This window comes from Alexandromys fortis, unplaced genomic scaffold (assembly GCF_014885135.2).
Source record: "Alexandromys fortis isolate MF-2015 unplaced genomic scaffold, M_Fortis_MF-2015_v1.1 scaffold_57, whole genome shotgun sequence".
Classification (NCBI taxonomy): domain Eukaryota; kingdom Metazoa; phylum Chordata; class Mammalia; order Rodentia; family Cricetidae; genus Alexandromys; species Alexandromys fortis.
In genome coordinates, this window is record NW_026067941.1 from 5,775,214 (window position 1) to 5,797,794 (window position 22,581).

Below are 22,581 nucleotides of genomic sequence, written 5' to 3' on the forward strand. Positions count from 1 at the left end.
TGCATCACTTAGGCGAAGTGGCCACAGGGATGAAGAACAGGATGTTCTCGGGAGTGAGACAAGGGCGGGTGGGTCCTTCCTGAGAGACCAGCGGTAAGCTCAGAGAAGCAGAGTCTCCAGCAGCCCCAACTGGCACAGCTAAGTGCAAATGTACTTGCTGACGGAGCTTAGGAGGAAGGGTCCCCAGGGACACCATCTCACTTCCCTTTTCGCTTCCTGGATGGCATGCAATTAGTGGGCCATCTTACTAAAGGCGGCACGAAGGTACATAAGCACCACGTGTCAGTTCCAGGGAGAGAGGAAACAGGGACACTACCCTCCTCCCAGGGTCTTGCGCTCAGAAAAGGGAGACCTTTCCCCTAGACACCAACATGCCAGGAGTCTCTTGCTGAATTTGGTGCACACAGAGCCCAGGTTGGCTCAGAACCCCAGCAGCACTCTTCACCTGGGTATCTTAGCTATGAGAGGCATTCTTTCCCTCTAGTGATGAAACGCCCACTCCTGTGTCATGCATGTCCCATGAAATGGAGCCACTCCATGTCTCCCACCCGCTTCTTGTAACCGAGTCCCCATCGACATTTGTCTTCTGTTTCTGCGTCTGCCCAAAGGACAGCGAGGGGAGAAGTGTCAACGGTAACACAAACACAGCTGTGTGTGCATCCAGGCCAGGTCTGTGCTCAGTTCAAACATCGTGTGATGTGATGAGGAGTCCAGAAGCCTCCCCGGCCACCTGCCTCTCTGCAGCTGGGGTCAGGGCATGGGGCATCGGGGATTGTACCATAGTCATTAGCAAGGGGAGGCCCTTGCAAGACACACAGGAGGAGGGCAGATGAGAAGAGGTGGGGTGGCAGGCCGCACCAGAGCCCATGCTTCAGCAAGAACAGCTCTTCTACATATTTGCCTTTTCAGCCAAAGTACATGAACTATGGGTCATGGCTATGATGACCGGAGGAACTTCTGGGTAAAACTGGCTGTAGGAATAGTATAAGCAATCAAATTCTAGACAACACCATCGCATAAAGGTTGTCCACCGGAAGCTAACTTTGAGCCAAGAGAAAAGGAAGAGAGTAGCAGGGGCTCACGAGGAAGCCACACGGAGGTTCGTAGCAGTCAAGGCTAGCAAAGTGTGGGGCTAGCCATCCAGAGAGGCTCCCTGTGAGAGAGCGAGAGAGCCTAGACAGAAACAGAAAACTACCGTGTCACTGCTTATATACAGAATGATTCGCTGAAAAGCCAGACTCAGAAACAAGGATGTGACACTGGCTCAGAGGACTGGGAGCTGAGGTTTCCCTCAGAGGCTTTGAGGTGGGAAGGTTCTGTGAGTACAGAGGGTCACTGCAATTGATGGCACGGGAGTAAGACTTCTGGTAATTCTTACGTTGACCTAAAGCATCCGCATGACAGAAAGAGAGATAACCACATGTGTGGTGTGTGTTGGGGGTTGTAATCTACTGCACTATGATAACCATTCTACAATGCACACATATGTTGAGTGGTGATGCTCAAAACTGTACAGCTTTATCTGTCAGTTACAGCCTGGTAAAGCTAAAGACACAGCAAAACAAGCTAAACCCGTTCTCTGCTTTGGCCAGTGCCAATATACTAGCCCTGACTGCAATCAGTGACAGCCACTGCCAGGGAAGGGCCAAACGCCAATGGCCTGCGCCAGAGTTCCAGATGAGGAACTATAGCAACATGCCCATGGAGTATGTCCAGTGTATGTTGTTCAATGAAAAATTTTTAACAAAGAAATATGTACAATACAAACACATACATATAAATTATCCTAAGAAGTAATGATAGAGCCAAAACAAAGTATTCTGAGGTTTAAATAGGTATTTGATATAAGAATATATCTAATATGTGTGTGTTTGTGTGTGTATGTGTGTGTGTGTGTGTGTGTGTGTGTGTGTGTAGGCCAGAGGTGTCCCCCTTGCTGCACACCAAGGAGGCGAGGCTGACTGGCCAGTGAGCCCCAGCGAGCACTCTAGTCCAATGAGTAACGTGTTTGCCACACAACCATGGAGTATTTGGATGGCCAGTGTCCCTTTAAAAGATGGGTGTCATAGTGTACTCTAGATACCCCAGCTCTGGTGTTTGGGGAGTAATGCAGAATCCTGGGGACTCTCTGGGCAGCCAGTCTATAGCAATGGCAAGCTCCAGGTTCAGTAAGAGAGCCTGTCTCAAAAAACAAGGTGGAGAGCCGGGCGGTGGTGGCGCACGCCTTTAATCCCAGCACTCGGGAGGCAGAGGCAGGCGGATCTCTGTGAGTTCGAGACCAGCCTGGTCTACAAGAGCTAGTTCCAGGACAGGCTCCAAAGCCAAAGAGAAACCCTGTCACAAAAAACCAAAAAAAAAAAAAAAAAACAAGGTGGAGAGTGAGAGACAACGATACGGATTTCAATAGCTAGCCACATGCATACACATGCATCGGGCCCCACAACGCTATTAATAAGAATACCCTGCCAGTAACTGAAGAAGAAATGACTGGCGTATAGAAAGCTGTTTCTAGATCCCTTCCTCTAGGTGATTACTAGAAACTGCTGATAACCAGAAAACGAGTGTTTCCATACCTCCCGAGAAAGATGAGAGGACCCTAGGAGGAATTCATGCCTAAACTCAACACCAAAGCAAAGCAGTCCACAGTGAACACAGGACTGTCTAAAGGGCACCACAGGCATGCCAGACTTGCGGAGGCCGTGGGATGACTGGCTGAGCTCTGCACTAAGCAAATACAGACTTGGAAGAGAATCCGCATGTTAAAGATAAGAAGACAAGCAATGAATGCCTACGCCGATTTGAGCCTTGTGATGTGTGGATACCTGATTTAAGTCAACACACAAAAATTTAAAAAAATGTTCACGCCTGGACGTGGGGGTGCACACCTGTAATCCCAGCACTTAGGAGGTGAAAAGCATGGATACATTTTTAAACATTCATGGAAATCAAGGAATAAACAAACAAAGCAAAGTGTAGCCAGATGGAGAGGGGAGGAGACCCCCCCAGGGCAGTAGGTTTGTGGGCCCTTTTTAGCAGGCTTCTTCTTGGTCCCCACACAGCCCTTTTGAGGCTTTGCTGCCCCCGTGTGGCCAACGGGAGGTCTAACAGCCGAGCTTGACAGACACAAAGAGCAAGAATGATGTTGATGGATTTCCTCCTGGGCCTTCCCCAGCCCAGGGCCAAGTGACAGGCAGGAGACAAAACGCTAAAGGAATGGCTGAGGTGGAGGATCCAGAGGACCAGAAAAGCCTGGGAAGAAGGTGACCAAGGGGAGATGGAGACTCAGAAGATGGGGGTCAGAGACGAGCAGCAATGAAAACAGAGTTTTACAGTATGAGGAAGTTCCACCAGGTTGGGGGTGATGTCACGGGCAGGTGGGGGGGGAACTGATCCTGCCTCAGGCAGTCTGAGGACACACAGGGGTCAGGTAAAGGGCACCTCCCTACCAGTCCTTCAAAAGGAAGGAACACGCATGTGGTATGTGCACATGTGGATTTGTATACACCTATGAGTATGCGAGGAGCCCATGAAGCAGAACTGCTGGGTGGTGCCCAGCTCCTTGAATATCCAAGGCACAGCCCCATTTATAGCAGAATCCCCCTTCCCTCCTGCTCACTGGACATAGCCCAGGACAAAGGTCCTCCCACCTTCTTCTGGCCACGCTCACCTATTGGTGTTCTCCAACACCTCCACCTTCTTCCGAAGTTCCAAGTTCTCAGTTGAACAAGACTCCACCCTGAGGGGAGAGAGCCAAGACACACAGTCACTCTCCAGAGGGCAACTGCTCAGCCAGGAGCTAGTGTAGAGGTGATTGGTATCACAGAGAAAGAGGCAGGGGTGGTCACTGAGGAAGAGCTGAGACAGTCTGAGTGGAGGAAAGAACGAGAGTTCAGAGGGACAGCATGGCAGGCCAGGGCTCTCCTCAGGGAGGAGCACGGGGCGGACACAGAACCCCCGTTAGGCAGCTCAATCTGGTTCCTCATCTCTTCCCACAGCTCTCAGTCCTCACTGCACTACAGGAAGGAGAGCCACCAGCGAGCTGCACTTCTGGAGAGGTCTGCTCCAGAGCTTAGAGCTTGTGTGAAAGGCAGGGCCAGAACCCAGGCCAGTGAAGTGTTGGGAGCCCACGTGCCTAGAGAGGCAGAGAAGAGAGACCCGCAGAAACAATCTTGATTATAGATGCCTTGAGAACACAGTAAAATAACAGGACCTAAATCAGGTCACAGACACACTGCTTCCCATAGAAACTTCTAGAACCAGTTGTCTTAGCACACATGCGCGAATAAGAAAGACTCAGTTATGCGTCTTCTAGAACCTCCTCCCTATCTCAAAGTCACACCAACGTCCTAGAGATGGTAGAGATGGGGCTCAATTCACACTTCCCTCCGAGTCCTCGGGGCATACAAGGGTTTCAAAAGAACAAACGGTGCCTTCATATATTTTTACAAAAAAAAATTTTTTTAAAAATTTGTCTGCCCATGGCATGTATTACAGAGTAGAGGAAATACCAGAGTGTGATTCGTGTCATTCGAGGCCAACAGGACCTGGGTAAACAACACTGCTCCTGTAGGCTGAAGCTGAGCGTCTCTGAGGAGTTTCAGGAATGCTAGTATCTAAAATTGCTCAGGGAGCCTAGCAACAAGTATTCAAGATCAGGGTCAGAACGCGGAGATTCTCACGCCATAGTTCTAAGCAGGTCCTCCCATATGACCACTAGGGGGCAGGCAAACACTGTCGATGCACTGGGGGAGGGGGAGAAATGGTGGCCGCCAAGCAGCCCCTCACCCTGCTTGGTGACTATTACCTAAAAAACCACAACCAGTCAGTGAGCAGGCTTACTTTTTCTCCAGGCTGTCCATGTATTCTTTCTTCTTTCGCCTGCTTTCCTGGGCAGAAATCTGTGAGATAAGAGGTAGGGGGTGAATTTCCATTTTTGTAAGTAAAACAGAGTGGATGGAACCCCGGAGGTCACCTGGACAACTTAGGCTGCCAGCTTCCCTTTAGCCTGTGGACTCTCGTCTATTTATCACCAGCTCTGTTTCTGGCTCAAACGGATCCTCCCAAACCCGCCAACAAACGCCTGGGTCACAGACTGATCATTGAAATAGCCCAGAAACATGATGTCAGCTCTCTGGACCTCGGCTGGCTCGATTATATATAAAACCAGCCAAGTGGGCCTGCATGTGTATAAACTGTCTGCTGGCCCTGTATGAGAGTACAGGGGTGTGACTCTGGTTCTCTCTCTGCCTTCCGCTCCTGCTCTTCGCCTGGGTCACAGGCCTGGGCCCCACAAGCTGCCTTCAGCCGCGGGGGCAGCAGTTGAGTTCGGACAGAGACCAGGTGGCTACTGAAGATTGTTTTTATCACAGGAAAACAAACCTTTAAGTAATCCAGCATAAAGCTACAGTTGTTTATAAATTACGTATAGAGCAACTAGAAAAAAATATTATAGACATAAAAATCGGAAGACTTGGATTTTTAAAAAGACACTTAAAGGGAGATTCTTGTATCTTTTCCTGCTTCTGAACAGGCTACCACACAACAAGGAGTATACAAGTGTGAGAGCTCACACCCACGCTGGGCAGAAAGAGCTGGAAAGGATGGGCAGATGGTGTCTATGCTCCTGGCCTGGCTCTGGGAAATCCCACTATGACTCTGGGGTGCAGGTGAGGGCTCAGTTCTTCCTTGTCAGTCACAGCTCACCTTATTCTTGATTTTCCTCCGGATTTTCTTCAGGGCCTTCTCCTCAGATTTTGTCAGAGGCAGCTTGGTAGGAATAGGATAGCCCTCAGCAATCAAGGTCCTCTTCTCTTCCTCTGTCAGGACCAGTGGGCCAGATCCCTGCAGCTTCTGTGCAGACAAGGGGGGGCAGAGAAGGGTCAGACAGGAGTGGCTGGAAACTGACCTCAACATAGAGCGTGGAGAACCCGTCACAATGGCCCCCTAATGGTGGGTGCTCTGAAGTAAAAGACAAGATGAGATGTGCCGTTATGGGAGATTTATTTATTTACTTATGTGTGTGTGGCATGTGTAGCATGTGCTATGTATGTGTGTGTGTGTGTATGATGCATGCATGCAGAGTATGCATGTGTGCCCATGCATGCTCATATGGAGGCCAGAATAGGACATAGGGCATCTTCTAAATTGTATGAGACCACAAGTTTGATGTTATCGCCTAGGTTGGCTAGCCAGTGAGCGCTCGGGATAGATCTGTCCCAACCCCCAGTGCTGGTGTCACAGACACAGGCAGCCTTGCCTGGCTGTTTTTATGTGGGTGCTTGTGATTCAAACTCAAGTCCTCCCGCTTGCCGGGCAAGTGCTCTCATCCCATGAATCACCTCCCCAGCCTCCCACGTGGGGGTTTTCAACCCAAGAGCCCTAAAACAAAGGGAAGGCTAAAGAGGCCTCCATCCACCGTTTCCCGGGAAACACCCCATATCGATCACACACAAAGTAACAGTATAGAATTTGCACCCCATATCCCTGGAGGCTTAGGGGTGATGGAAAACTCCCTCTGAGCTTGGCTTCATTCAAGACTTGTATTGTTCTCCTGCTGAAGGGCTAATTTTATAACCGGTTCTTTCCACACCACAGTAGCTCTTCCCCTCGGTTTACAGCTAACAGGCCTGGAGCCCCAGAGAGTCACCAGCAGGCGTCTTTCATGGAAGTTTAGGCTTCCGGAGTCCTGCGCTACCCGTTAGCAATGAAGATGAGAACCACAAGTCCTTGCATTTAGCCCAGGACACAATGACGTGTTTTTGTTAGTCATACAGGCTGACTCACTGGGGTTAATCACCATGCTCCCTGTCACCGGGAGCGGGGTTGAGGGAAGACTGAAAACAAACCCCATCTCTGAAGTGGCTCGGGATCAAGACTTAGGGCTGAAGCGCCACCCGTGAAATCTGGAGAGCAGTTCAGTGCTAAGTGTGATGTTGACTGGAGGAGCGTTCAACTTCTGGAGAGGGAGAACCCGCGTAAGGTCACGGGAGGAGAGATGAGACTCGAAGGCTGCTTTCTGGAGAAGTGGTGCCTTCTGAGGATGGGGTGGGGGCGCATTGTGAGCAAAGCGAAGGGCAGTGCTCTACTTAGAAAAGGAACGGGAGATGCCTCTGCCAAGGGCAGGTGGGCTCATGGGGCAGGGACGGCAAAGGGCGACCTGTTTAATACAAGCAGAGGTTTCAGGGCTCCACAGGGCGCCTAGCTGGAAACACTGCCTGACTGCTAGCAAGAGTATAGGGATAGGGCCTCCCCCACAGAATGTGCAAAACAGGTAAATCGTGGAAGGAGATGCAGGTACAGAGGATGAAAAAAATTCCAACAACCTAAAGCCAGGTTCAAGTAGAAAAGGCAAAAGGGGGATGTGAGTTCTTTTGTTCGAAGGAAAGGTGAGAGACACATTGTTAAGATCTAACTCAGGGAACAAATGAATCTGACTTTCGACATTATCTTGGTTCCCATACTTTCTTAAAATATTTCATTTATATCTGTTAGTCATAGACATTGTGGGCATGCACAAAAAAATTCTCAAAGAACAAAATATTATCTTTAAAATTTGTTCTTCATGATAGCATAATTTTTAAGACCTCATAGAAATCAGATTCCCTCTTCAGACCACTAAAATGTGAATTCTCTACCCCTCCTTTTACATGTGTGCAGGATGAATAATGACCTGTGATTTTTGTCCCAGGACCCTGGGTTAAGAGCCTCCAAACCCTCAACACACACAGAGATTAGCCTACGTTTCTGAGCTTTTGACATCAAAGAACTTAATCTCAGAAAGAGAGACTTTCTTTTCAAATTTCGCCCAAGAACGCTTATCTGAAAGATGAAAGCCATTCCCTAGTGCACGCTAAGTACGCATCATCTACACGGACGGCGAGTGTTTATGCTGGCACGTTCAGGGGAAAGAACAGAACAGAAGCCTCAGGCTTCCAGCCCTGGGAAATAAACGAATGTCTAAGAACCAGGCCTGTGCGCATGAAAACCAGAATTACTGAGCTCTGCAGCCACGTCTTCACAAACACGTTCTTTAGGGTTCTTACTGCCCCACTTTGGTGCTGCATCTTGGACCAGTCTGTCCCCACCTGGAGGCTTGGTCCCCAGTGTGGTGCCACTGAGAAAAGTGGGCATGAAGAGTACATGTCATTGCCTTTTAGCAAAAGTGAGTTGGGTCTCACAGGCTTGGATTAGTCACCCGGGGGTGTGCTGCCACACAGGTTCCCGTCTGTCTCCTAGTACATGTGTTTTTCCCCTCGTCTTTCCCTTTTCCTGCTAAGCACGGAGCATCCTCTCCAGAAGCTACGCAGATACAGGCACCATGCTCTTGGAATTCGCCACCTCCAGGATTGTGCACCCAAACAAACAAAACCAACAAAATAATCTTTCCTAACTTACTCAGTCTTGGTTATTTTGTTTCAGCAACACAGCATGGTCAAAGGCTTCTAATCACTAAACAAATATTTCATTACAACAAGAGAAAAATCGTACTGAGAGGATTCCTGGCTCCCGGGGAGAGTCACTCAGATACTTACATGTGGAGCTGTGAGGAGAGGAGAGGTGGACAAGGCAGAGGGGCCCCGGGGCATGGCTCTGGCGGGGCTGTGGGCCTGAGACAGGCTGAAGGGATGCAGGCGTGGGTTAGGGCTCAGGCTGCCCTCAGAGTCGCTGCTGTGGCTACTGGGTGGAGTTGGTGGTAGGTGCAGTTGATCCACGGGGGCTGAGGACGAAGAGAGCACATTTCATCCATCACAGAAAAGGGAACACAACACAAGACCCAGCTAAACACGCGTGTGTCTCCGTACCGGAAGATTGGGGTAGGTGCACAGGTGGGCACTCTCTCTAGGCTGACCTGAAAAGTGCTTTAAGACATGGTGAGAAGGGAGCCAGGCACAGAATGGTGTATCCGGTTGTCCTCTTCTCGTATGACAAGGGAGAGAAGGTGAACATAGAGCCACATTTACCAGTCCTAGCACAAAACTACCCCGGGCAGGCATGTGTGTGAGACACTAACAAAAGGATGACTCTAAGGGTGGCCTGGGAGGGTGGGTGCCCCCAACATGGTGTTGAAAAGACTGATCCCTGTGTTCCTTTGTGATTTTGTCTTTGCAACATAATTTTGAAGCAGGTACTCATGATCCCCAGTCTGGCATTGCATTCTGGATAACTGAAGATGACTCTGAGCTTCCGCTCCTCTTGCCCCCCACCTCTGGAACGTGGAGACTGAAAGTGCACTCGGCCATGCTTGGTTTTATGTGGTACTGGGGGGGAGGGGTGGACTCAGAGTCTCCATGCATGCTATGCTAACCCTCTATCAACGGAGCGACACGCCCAGCCCCACGGTATTCTTTTTATATGGTTCACACAGGTTGATGTGCAATCAAATCGGGTTAGCCGTATGTGGTTTGTTTAAAAACAATCTTTTAATAAACTGCCAACCTGAGAGTGCTCATGGAATCCTTGGAGAAAGACTGCTTTGTTTCCGGAGGAATGTGCCTGGTGGGGCCTGCAGGCAGGAGGCCAGGCATTCTTCATTCAGAAACCCCACTTCTACCATTAGGCAGATAAGTAGTCAGAGGAAAAGAAAATGGGGGTACGAGGTACCGTCTCTCCTAAAGTCTTTCTTTCAAGGCATATTATCAGGGCCGAGAACACCGCACAGGGCTCAGGCCAGCATCCCAGGGCAGCTGGAGTGCACTTCTGGATGGGGAACACACCTGGGCTCCACCGAGGGCTCCCTCCCTCTTTTCTTCTGAACAGGATTTTTCTGGTCTGCCAGCCGCTGCTGCTGAAGGAGTTTACATCCGAGGGTCCCTCACTCCAAGCCCCTCCAGGGGGCCCAGCTTCATGCAGCATCTCCATAGCCAGAGAACGCTCGTATGCCCACTGAGTAGCTCGGGGGTAGGCTGCGTCTGTCCCCTCAGAAAGTAGGCATGTCATAAGTATCAGCCAAGGTTACCAAGGCGTCCCCTCTGCCAGGAATATACGACACCACGAATCAGATTAATCTACCAGAGACTCCAGCTGAACTCCCAAGGACACCAAGAGGTTTTTCCGCCCCCCTGGCCTGGCACAGGCGAAGCTATGCTTTTCTCCTTTCTGAGCCGAGCGCAGTCCCCAAAGGAGAGAAGCAGGCTGACAGGAAGAGCCTGCCCATCTGGACACAGGTGTCCTGGGATCAGATTTCTAAACATCATTTGAAACGCTGCTCCTAAGCTGCAGAAGGAGCTGGGGACAGCAAGCTATTCTGCCTAGAAACTTTGATGTGCACCAGGATATTCAATTTCTTCATCTGTCTTTATCCAGGATAACGAGGGAGGATTGCCCTTTCTCCTCCGGTGACCCTAGATCCTGCCGCCACTATGGGGCTCTATTGTTCCAGTTGTGACACTTTCGGAGCCGCGTCACAACAGAGCAAAAAGAACAAGATCCATTTGGTGGTGGTGAGCAGCCATAAAGATGAAAGAAGCTGCCTGGAAGCAGACGCTAGGGCTCAAAGGCATGAAAACAAAGGCGCGATACAGACAGAAAATATTAACTTTTCACTTCTCTACACACAGTGAAGCCAGTCATGGCCAACCCTGATCCAGGGGTCTCCAGTCCAGCCCTGGGTGGAGTCCTGAAGGAAGGAAGGTAAATTATACCCCCGAGCTAGCATACAATGTATGCTCCCTTGCTCACTGTAGCACACGAGCCTTCTCTGCAATTGTGTATGCTTTGTTGACCATGCAATGAACTGTACATCTAAACATATGTTGAACGTGTAGCTAAGGAAGGTGCAGTTCCAACAGACACAGAATTTTAAGAGGAGTGCGCGCCACGCTCTGTGTAAATGAGGTACTGAGAGCTTCCTGTGCCCCCCTGAGGCGGAGGGTCTGCATACAGGATCAAGCACAGCTATATATGAGAACACAGAGGGGGGAACCAGAAAAAGAAATGATGTAGAGAATGAACACAAGGTAAACAATTCCAAGGCATGGTTAGGTTTTAAATGAACGACAAGAAGCCCAAAGAGGTGCATCATCAGGACCACGAATGTTACTAAGCAGAAAAGGGGCGGGCTCATCACAATTGTGACCCAAATAGGACAGCTAAACCCTGATTGTACAGACATGTTACAGCTTCATTTACAGAGGGTTAAAAAGTTTTAGTTGAGACAGAGTAACTATGGACTGCTGTGTACCCGTGGGGTGCTGGTGGGTTCACACTAGGGGGTGAAAGCACAAGGGTCCCATCAACCTCACGCATGCCACGGCAGTCGGAAATGGCTCTAAAAGCCCATCCTTGGTGAGCATCGAACCCCACTAATGCTCAGGTGGTTGGAAGTAAAGAACAGAAAGAGGAATAATTTTAACTAAGGAAATGTTTATCTTTCAAAATGTTTCTTTGGAATCAAGATTCTTAAGAACAGGATTTCTCCGTATAGCCAGTTACCTCTGTAATCCTGGAATGTATCGGGCTCCCTTCCCTTTAGAATGGACACCAGAAGTAAGGGAGGAAGGAGGCAGGGAGGAAGGAGGCAGGGAGGAAGGGGTGAGGGAGGAAGGGGTGAGGGAGGAAGGGGTGAGGGAGGAAGGGGTGAGGGAGGAAGGGGTGAGGGAGGAAGGGGTGAGGAGCATACCTTCCTTATGAGAGAAGTTTAAGAACTGATCCACTTCATGAGGTTCCAACTTAATCTTAGGGATAATTGTCTGGCACGAGGAATCCACCTGGGAAAGGAATTTCAGACATGAGTTTGTAACTTAGTAACAGCCTTTACAGAACGGGGAGGGGGGGGCATCTGTCTGTCAACTGTGTCTTACTATGGGCCAGCGCGGTAAGGCATGGGCTACATCGTACTTTCTCACAGCCAAACCTGGGATCTGATAGCTCTAGTCAAAATTCAAGGCTCAATATTATTATTATTGTTACTATGATTATTATTGGCGGCAGTGGCAGCAGTGCTATGGTAAAGACATCTATGGTAAACTACTCTGGTAAAACTTCAGAGTCACAGGCTTCCCGTTTGTCCTATCCCTCCAGCCTCCTTGATGACTGACGGCAAGGTCTAACTAAAAAATACCCACAGGGAAAGGGGAAAGGGAGCAGAAGGACAGAATCCTGACAGTGAGTTATACACATACTTTAGAACCAACCAAGGCCTGAAGAGGTGGCTCGGCAGTCAAGAGTGCTTGCTGCTCTTGAAGTCCTGGGTTCTGTTCCTAGTACCACCCAGTGGCTCACAACCACCTGTAACTCCAATTCCAGGGGATCCAGTGCCCTCTTCTGACCTTGTACCTCAACCATTCCCCTCCACTGGAATGAAGGCCAATCCCATGCACAGCTTCTCTACTGTGTTTTCAATTTCATAACAGCAATTAAGTAAAAAAAATTAAATCATCTTTGTTACTGATTTTTCTGTACAACACCCTCAAAAGTTGCCATAATCAATGTTGCTAACAATAACATATTCTTGATACACTCGTGCATACCAACATGCCTGCCTGCCTGCATACATACATGACTATGCCCCCTCAAAATACATGCATCTCCTAGGATAAATGCTTTATTGCAGACCAAAGATCTCTACCTTTCGATATCTATATTTATAAGGAAGAAAACTGGATATACCCCAGCATTCATATCCAGAGGAGACTCTTCTTTCTCAAAGGGAGTAGAAATGGCTGTGATGGTCAGAGTGACAGAGGGGACAAGTCCTGGGGGCTGCTCCTCTGTGATCGGCTCTGTCTTGATGGTGGCTGACGGAAAGTCTGCAGACAGGTACCACTTCTCACTCTCCACTTCCTCTGTGGGAAAAGGACAACCACGCGTGAGCACATCTGACACGTGACCGCCGGCCACTCCCCAACCACAGTTCTAAGAAAAGGACTACTGAGAAGGCAGTAAAGGGATGCAAGCGTATGAGAGGAGAGCTGCACGGATGAGGAAAGAATTCTCTTAGCTGTGAATGCCCAGACATGATAAGCCTGAAGAAATGTTGGAAGGGTTACATGGAAAAGACAGAAACCGGCTGTGGCGGTTTGAATAAGAATGTCTCCCACAGGCTCCCATGACTGGATACTTGATTTCCAGTCGGTGGAGCTGCTTGGGGCTGAGGAGGTGTGGTCTCGCTAAATGAAGTGTGTCACTGGGGTGGATGCTGACGTTCCAAACACCCATGCATGCCAATCACAGGGCACTCCCCGTCTTCCTGCCTACAGCTCAAGGTGTGAGCTCTCAGCTCTCATCTCTTCTTGTCACCATTTTATACCTGCTGCCATGACTCATTGCCATGAGGGACTCGAACCCTCTGGAAACATAAGCCCAAGTAAACCCTTTCTTCTATAGGTTCTTGGCCATGCTGTGTTACCACCTGATAGGAAAGTAGCAGTGCACTGGGCATAGCGAGAAGGGGTTAAGCACATAGAGAATGAGATGGGAGGGAAGGCTTTTAACCAGGTAACATGTCCCACTTTTGGGGTTTCAAACCAAGTGAATATGCTATTTAATAATAAATAAGTAGAGTCAAAAGAAAAAAAAAAAGAGGCTAATGTTTGGCAAACAAGGCCTCAGGACAGAACTTCTCCACAGGTATTTGTCTCCTTCCTTCTTCCCTCCCTCCCTCTCTTCCTCCCTTTTTCCCTTCCATCCTTCCTCCCTTCATTTTTTTCAGTTCCCACTCCCTAGTTTTCATCCTTTCCTATTTTCTCCATCTACATCTCAAATCTAACTAGGCACCCAGAGCCATTGCACAGACCCCTGGGAAAGTTCTGGGTTTGCTTGGCTGAAATGGATGAAATACTCGTCTAGGGAGGAGAGCAGGGTCGTGGTGAGCCTGGGCTCTGTCCTGTCACCCAAGTTTTCATGATGATCACCGGGCCTGGGGAGAGATAACTGCTAAGCAGCAAGATGGAGCCAGTGGGGCTCCTCAGACCCTGGACACGCTGCTCTGAAACTTAAGCTGCACCAAACTGCTTCAGAGCAAATTACTCAGCCCAGCCCTGCAGGAATAGAGGGTGGGGTAAGGAAGGAGAGCCAAGAGTCTGGAAACATGCAGAGAAAAAGGAAAGGCCAGCAGTTCCCGAAGCCCACAGCCCTCAGCAGACACCGGCTTTACTAAGAAGGGGCACACACAAACCAGATACGCTCCTCTGCTCTTTGAAAACAAGCCCCGCCTACTCGGTCACCTAGCATTTCCCACCATGAACACACACTCAGGAATTTGGCTCCAGTTTTCTTATTAAAAAAATGGGGGGGGGCGGGAGGGTACACAAACAATCACACAGAGAAGCATGGGAACTTGGCGAAAGCAAAAGCTCACAAAGATAAACTCCAACTCCATAAACTACATCCTCTGAGCACAGAAAAGGTTAGGTTCCCACTCACAAGGTGGCATTCTGCTTTCAGAGCCAGTTCTATAAGCTGCCCAGTGTCTGGTGTGATGGGGGGATTTCCGCCACAGGGTGTGGGCGACATCCTGGCCCAGGAGGGGCTGGGAGGGAACAAAGGACCTCTTAATGGCTGCTAGAGGGAGGGGACCACACTGTACTTACACCCAGTTCTGTTGACCAGATGGGCACCCTGCTCAGCTTATAGAAACAACTGAACCACAGGCCGCAAGAGGACTAATCACTCTCCCGCAAGAAGGCTCGGTACGAGAAGACTGTCCATAGCTCAGAAGACAGGAGGAAAGTGTGTTTAGGACGAAATGAGGGTGGGAGGGAGAGGCAGAGAGAGGGTGTGGATCACTGTCTTCAGTCAGCGGTGAGATGCCGAAGCTGCTGCTCGTAGAAATCACACTCACAGCTCCAACTGAACATGGTCTGCCAAGAGGCTATAAGGAACATAGTAAGAAGAAATGTAGCTCTGGGTATAACAAAAGGAAGAGGAAGGGACACTCCTGGGAAAATGGCTCCATGCAATGGCCAGCAAATTGTGAGGTAGGGCCACATATCCTAATGTTACAATCAAAATGACTGTGACCTATGAATGCAAATGGCCCCCATAGACTCAGAGGGAGTGGCATTATTGGAGGCGTGGCCTTGTAGGAGGAAGTGTGTCTCTGGGGGATGGACTTTGAGGTTTCAGAACCTCACGCCAGGCCTAGCGTGGCTGCTCTTTTGGGTCTGGATGCAGAACTCTCAGCTATTTCTCCAGCACTGTCGGCCTGTATGGCACCATGCTTCCCACCACGATAACAATGGACTAAACCTCTGAGCTGTAAGCCAGCCCCAATTAAATGTTTTCCTTTCTAAGAGTTGCTATGGTTATGGTGTCTCTTCCCAGCAAGAGAACACTGACTAACACATTAACAAGAAAGAGACAAAAGAAACATGCCTGGACAGCAAACATAGATAACCATTCAGAATATTGCAGCTTTGTTCTTATTCTTTAACTTTTTTATGGTATCTCTAGAAGCCTGTATTTGAAACTATTAATATCATTCCCAGTTGCCACACATGGACATGCCGGCCTTGCCTCCTCTTGCTTTGGGGTGGCGATCCCCAGACAGAAGCTGGAGTGGCCGAGAGACCCCACTGCTGACTCCAGTCGACTTTTCCACTTTGTGTAGCTGTTTTTGTTATTTCTGCAATAAAATATCCAGACAAAAGCAACCCGAGAGAAAGGATCTGGGTGGCTACAGTTTGAGAAAAATCCATGATGGGTGGGGACGACATGGTGGTGAGGAGCGTGAGGTAGATGGTCACATGGTACCCATGAAGTAGACAGAGGGAATGTTGGTGCCCAGCTAGCTGTTGGCTTCTGAGGTAGCCTAGGATCCCAACCCAATGGAGGTTCCCACATTTAGGGAAGTAATCTGCCCCAATTAACTCATCAAGACAATTCCTCACAAGTATGTCCCATGGCTCTTTTCCTCGGTGAATCTTGGTTTAGTCATGCTATACCGATATAAGCCAGCACACCCTCCAACTGTGTCTTTTGCTATATGAGTTTTCAATACCCCCAGTTTTGCCCTGTAACTTAACCTAAACAACGGCATGCTAGCTTCTTAATACGACAGAATCTTGGAACGTTTTAGTGAAGGTTGAGTTTATGTTCTTATGGTTTTTACTATCACATAAGATAGTGCCAGGATGTGCCAGGATAATTGATCTCTTGATCCTAGATGAAGGAGCACAGCCTCACAGATCAAAGGCATGCCAAGGGGAGCTGAGCCAAATCATCAACTCTCGGCTAGCCTTAAGATGAGAGCGAATGCAGCTGGAACCAGCAGTTACTAAACAGAGCCCATGTCCACCAGTCAATCCCCAGCAGTGGAAATGTACAACCTCGAGTAACACGCTGATATTTATTCCAAGTACTGAGATTTAGAGCTGGGAATATAGCGTAATTGATACAGTGCTTACCTAGCATATACAGAGCACCAAGTGTGATTCCCAGTACCACATAAACACTGGTAATCCCAGTGCTCAAACGCAGGAGGCAAAGGCAGAAGGATCCAAAGTTCAGGCTCATCCTTGACTGCAGACCAAACTGGAGACCACCCTGGCACTATCTACCCCCACATACACACAGAAACTAAAGTACCGGGTTGAGAGGACCTCTTAGCATAGCTCGCTAGTACAACATGGCTAGAATTACAACATCAGAATCTATTGCAATAAGATAGCTGCATTGATTTTCAGAATAATTCCTCTAAGTCAGTCATCAACTGGAGATGGGTTAATAAATATTTGTAGGGGCTGGTAGGGTGGCTGAGCAGGTCAGAGCACCTGCCTCACGAGCCTCATGACCTGAGTTCGACTCCTACAAGCTACAGAAAGCTGGAAAAAGAGAACCAACTCCCAAAAGTTGTTGTCTGGCTTGCACATGCATGATTAATAAAAATAAACAAGCATTTGCAGACTGGCCAATCCGACCTACCAGGCGCACTGTAAAAGGACTGAGGTTAGATTAAGGAAGTGCAGTCAGTACGAAGCTTGACGAGAGCAGCATTCCAGTGCGGCTGAAATCAGAGAAGAGAGCTTGCATTCCCAACCCTGGGCTGTTGGCCTAAATTTTATGCCCAGTGGAATTAAAGATCAAATTAGAGAAAAGAAAATTACTAATGCAACCCATAAGGTAGAAGGTAAAGAAAGGAGAGAATTAGAATAGGAGTGGGCTCTGCAACTTGCCCGGGGCCTTAGTTTTATAGTTGAATTTTATTGGCAAAAAGACCACTAAGGCTTACAGTTAGACACATCCTCAGCTATTTGTATAACTGATTGATTAAACAGAGAGATAACTAAGTACTTGAAATACTTCAGTCTGCAACTTTTCTAAATTCTGCACTTCAGACTTTGAGTGAAACAAAGGTGTTTTTTTTTTTCTGAATTATACTTACAGACCTTTTAAGTTTCATTTGAGATGAAAGACATCCTCCCCTATTTTTAACAGTGCATATTCTGCATGATAAACATCCTCTAGAGCATCAGGTTTTATTTGCACAGCTTCCCCTAGAGGTTGATTTCCAAGGCTGCATCTCCTCGGCATCAGCCTTGGCTATTAGCAAAGATGAAGAGGCGCCAGGGTCTCACGGTAGAGAAGATCAGGTGGCCTTGGAGACCAAAGGACAGAGAGCTGCCTAAAGGCAATGAAATGACAGCATCAGGAGTAGAGCCTCAATCATTTCCATATGCAGACTTGTGTTTTATAGGCACACACACACACAACAGAACATAGAATAGGAATAAACATATATTTCTAAGAGAAATCACTTGGTACAAATAGCATCTATATGATTTTAAAAAGCCCTACATGTTTCCATTTATCATACAAATAGTATACATAAACTGAAGAAAGTTACATGTCTCCTCTAAACTTTCATTTTATTTGTTTACTCTGAACATGTTAAAAGAAATTGACAAATCTTTCTTCCCCCCACATAAAAATCTCCTGTGCCTAGAGAGACGGCTCAGTGGCTAAGAGCACTGGCTATTCTCCCAGAGGACCTCGGGGCCATGCCCAGCACTCACAGGACAGCCCACAACTGTCTGTAGCTCCAGTTCCAGGAGGACTTTATGTCCTCTTCTGGCCTCCACGGGTATCAGGTACACGAGTGGTACCCAGATGTGCACACAGGCAAAATACCCAGACTAATAAAATACGAAAAAAAAAATCTCCTTTGAAAATTCCAAGGCTGAGATCTGGAAGGCAGGACGCTGTGGGGTAAGAATTCTGTGAGACATATCAAAATAATGAGAAAAAAACTACGGCTCACTGCGGGGAAGCCAGTGGCCTGTCTGCCCATGGTGCCCTAAAATGAATTCTCATACAGAGCGGCATAAAGAGGTGTCCACGGTAGGAAAATCAACAGCACTGTATTTGCTAAGGACTGGGTATTGTCCTAAGAGTAACCCCAGAGGTTAATACAATTATTGTTCCCATTTTAAAAACAAGGACACTGCAAGATTAAGTAACTTGCCCAAAAGTGTGCATCCAGCTGGTGTGTGGCCGACAGGGGACTCACATAGAAATGAGTCCCACGGCCTGGGCTCACTCACTCTCACGGGCACACACTGCTTCCCAAAGCAGCAATGGTTGAATACAGCTCTAGCCTAGAAGGATTACATTTTAAGAAAAAAAAAATACTGATTACTCCTATACTACAGACCACCAGTCCATGTTTCTGATATGAAGAAGCATTGTTTAAGACCAACTCATAACAGCTAAAACGTGCTGTGCTTAGTCTTTGGCAGACACCCAGGCTGTGCTGCAATGGACCTCTGAGACCAACACAATCAGCTATCTCTGTCACTCGGTGTTCTTTCTGTGCCTGTGTCCATGGAAGCTCTCCCCTCAGCGCCTGCCACTCCTATCGCAGCCACTCGGTAAATTATGTATTTAATTATAGAGCAAGCCACAGAAGAACAATGGCAGTAATAGCTGATACTTATTTGGTGCTTGCAAAGTGGCAGGCGCCGTTCTAAGTGTTCAATAAATATTAACTCGGTGAAGCCCTCCAGCAAAGCTGTGGAAGTAAATATTATATTCTCATTTTAAAGATCAGGGATGGGGAGACAAAAAAGCGAAGCAACTTGCTCAAGATCACGTCATTCATAATCTGGGCAGAGCCGAGACTCAAAGCTAGAGTCATACAAAATATGACTCTAGCGATCCGCACTGTACCTCTACTTGAATCTTTCAGATTCACCGTTTCTCCCACAGGATGCTGTGTTTAGAGCATGAACCATGTAAATACCATAGAACAAAGGGCTGATTTGAAAAGCCTAATTGAGTACACCGATGTGCACAAAACTCCCACGTATATTTAATTTTTCTTCGTCAATAATAGAGCTGTTATTCCCGAATAATCCAGGTAGTTTTACTTGACAGATGGCTGTCAACTTCGTTGTTGACTGTACTATCCTAACTCCACGAGACTAACTATTCTAGACTGCAGGGGTTAAGCAAAGGGATCACTGCTTTGCTGTTCTGGGGGAAGCACTGTTATCTTCCTCCCCTGTGCTCCAACCCACCACACGCAGGCTCTTTCATCACCCCAGCCAAGGCAGAGGACCCAGGATGACCACATCATCCTTTCCTGCCCCTCTAGAATGACTCACACTGGTGCTCTTGACACCAGCTCAGAGCAAATGCGATTAGCTATTTATCTCATCTCTGGGTCTTTTTTTTTTTTCTGGGTCCCACTTCCTGGGAACACGTCAACACCGAGATCCTCCTAAGGCTAGAGAGCAGAAACCCAAGTCACCTGTGACTCACCCGTGACATTTCCTCACACACACAACCCTGTGTGAATCCTGCGGCCTATTTCTCTAATTAAAAAAAAAAAAAAACTTTGCCATTCACGTCAAACACCTTCTGGTCTCTCTGCAGCTAACTCTGTGCATCCCTCCCCGGCTCTGCAGCCTCAGCCTCAGCAATGAACCGTTATTCTCTCCTATGACTCTCCAACAAACACCCCCCCCCTCTTTGCTCCAACCCTGTTTCCCAATCATCCCACTGTGTTCGACTCCTGAGTCCTCCTCCTCCTGCAGCCTGTCTCATTCTCCCCTTATGACGTCACGCCAGCGCCAGTTACTCACCTCCAGCTCACTGAGGTCTTGCTCTCATCTGTCACTGTGGAAACAGCCCCGTAAATTGAAAGGATCAATACTGAGCCCACCCAGCTAGCTCTAGCTTTTGCAAACCCTAAGAAACCCCAGTGGATTCATCAGCAGGACAACTGGTCACAAGAGATATCCCTGGTCTGTCTAGACTCTATAGACCTGAAACAGCAATTGTCTGTCTTTTTTTTATAAAGATTTATTTTTATTACTAATTTTTAAATTGTGTGTATATGTCTGTGTTGGAAGGATAGGTACGTGCACATGAATGCAGTGCCCATGAGGGCCAGAAGAGGGTGCCTGGTTTCCTGAAGCTGGAATTTACAAGTGGATTTGAGTCACCTGATACAAGTGTTAGGAACTGAGGTCTGGTCCTCTCCAACAGCAGTACAAGCCCTTAGGCACTGAGTCAGCCCTTCAGCCCCCCGCCCCCCATTAGTCTCTTAAGGCAGCCCAAATAAAGTTATCTTGGTACAAGTGCATTAAATACCCTGATTAACCTGCTGATATTTTATAGACTTTTATACGCTATTCTTACACAAGCTTGGAGGACAGGGGCCATGTCAAGTTCTCTCTGAATGGCCGGGTCTAGCATTACTAAGTTTCTTCTTCAGGAAAAACACTGAAATTGGAACTGGAACAAAGCAAATGTGTGCCTTGTTCTACAGTTTACAGATTCTCCAACCGAAAGTCACGTAACTGAATGTGGAGATGTGACAAACTAGGCAACAGTAAAGGGCTTCTCAATGCACAACAGGCAGAAATTAGTTAAAAATGAAGCTTATACTGTGGTGGTTTGAACAAAAATGGTTTCCATAGGCCCATAGGGAGTGGCATTATTAGGATGTGTGACCTTGATGAAGTCGAGGTGGCCTTGTTGGGGGATATGAGTCACAGGAGTGGGCTTTGGGTTTTCAGAAACTCAAGTCAAGCTCACTCTTCCTGCTGCCTTTGGATCTGGGTGTAGAACTCTCTAGAACCATGCTGTGCGCCTCTGTATCTACCTGTGTGCCACCATGCTTCCCACCATGATGATAATGGAGTAATTCCCTGAACTGTGTGCCAGTCCCAATTGGATGTCGTCCTTTATAAGAGCTGCCATGGTCATGGTGTCTTTTCACAGCAAGAGAATCCTCACTACGACACACACTATATCAGAGGCTCTTCTTGCAGGGCTCACCCAGTGTTGCCCTGAGCAACTTTACTGCAGCTTTGGTTACGAATATCCAATGTGTCTGCCTTGCCCTGTGCAGGATGTTATACCACGAATCATCATCAGCTGAAGCCCCAAATTCCTCAGCTCAGCTTCAGGACCACTGGCTGTCCCAGGCTCAGTGTCCATACAAAGTTTCTTCTTGTAGAGGCAGACCAGTTTAAATACAGAAAACAAAGGTCTTTAGCATTTCCCAATGTCACTCTTCAGCATGCAAGTAACAAAATAGCGCATCTTTGGAGTCTATTGTGTTAGTATGCTTGATTTTAAAAAATTGCTGTTAGACTTTTTGACTTGTTTCATTTTTTAAAAAATTAGTTGGCAGCTAGAGAGATGGCTCAGCAGTAAAGAGCACTGGCTGCTCTTCTAGGGGTCCTGAGTTCAAATCCCAGTAACCACAACCATCTGTAGTGAGATCTTATGCCATTTCTGGCTTAAGCACACATGCAGATAGAGCACCCATACATAAAATAAATAAATCTCTAAAAAATGGTTAGATGAATTTGACTTGGGATTAGGATAAAATTTCCAATAATTTCTGAAAGTCTTAAACATGTATTTGCCATACTGTAGTTCATATTCATGCAAAACAGCATTTTCAGTACTGATGTTTTAAAATCAAAATACTAATCAACTCTGAAAACACTGAAGACACTATACCTTTTAGCATTTGGCCGATTATTCTTTATATAATGTTTTACACAAAATATGTTTTATATAAAAATAACAAGTATTGCCAATTCTCCTTAACTGAATATATGCTTTTGTCTTTAATAAATGGTAAAATTATATGTATACTAAAGAACTGTCTTAAAATCCACTTATCATTTATTAGGGTAAATGTTTGCCTTGCATGACTATTTTATATACCTACACATCAAGGGTCATGCAAAAATTTCTTGAGCAAAACGTTGCCCTTGAGAGGGAAAAGTTCAAGAAGGCCAGTTATCGTGTGGCTCATGTCTTCCGGGGTGCATGTGCTTTGTGTACTGGAAGGTGGTGGAGCTATAGGAGGTGCAGTGTAGCGGGAGGTTTGGGGTCAGAGGGTGTATGTTCTTCAAGGGGATTATGGGACCCCAGTCTCATCTTCTTTCTCTTCTTGGCCTTCTGGTTCCAAGGCGAGCTGTTTTGTCCCCCCATGTACTTCCGCTGTGATGTGTTGCTTCACCACAGACCCCTCAGCAACTAAAGACACAATGGAACCTTTAAAGCTGTCACAGGGAACGGCTCTCCTCACAAGGTGAGTGTGCACCAGGTATCTGCTATAGTAACAGAAACTGCTCTCTTCAGAAAGACAATAAACCCACCAGCCCAATTTGACTACAA

General features: G+C 47.6%; 1 protein-coding gene and 1 long non-coding RNA gene across 4 annotated transcripts in view; one reads left to right on the forward strand and one right to left on the reverse strand.

The window, feature by feature from the left end:
* LOC126505265 (uncharacterized) overlaps window positions 1–22,581 on the forward strand; it is a 420,992-nt gene that overhangs the window by 193,656 nt on the left and 204,755 nt on the right. The window lies entirely within an intron of this gene.
* Creb3l2 (cAMP responsive element binding protein 3 like 2) overlaps window positions 1–22,581 on the reverse strand; it is a 114,095-nt gene that overhangs the window by 18,707 nt on the left and 72,807 nt on the right. For all 3 annotated transcript variants that reach the window (XM_050148040.1, XM_050148039.1, XM_050148038.1), the window contains 6 exons: window positions 12,607–12,782; window positions 11,618–11,705; window positions 8,532–8,716; window positions 5,704–5,850; window positions 4,840–4,898; window positions 3,668–3,736 (listed from right to left, as the gene is read on the reverse strand). In XM_050148040.1, coding sequence (XP_050003997.1) covers window positions 3,668–3,736; window positions 4,840–4,898; window positions 5,704–5,850; window positions 8,532–8,716; window positions 11,618–11,705; window positions 12,607–12,782 — 724 coding nt within the window. The remainder of the gene's footprint in view (window positions 1–3,667; window positions 3,737–4,839; window positions 4,899–5,703; window positions 5,851–8,531; window positions 8,717–11,617; window positions 11,706–12,606; window positions 12,783–22,581) is intronic.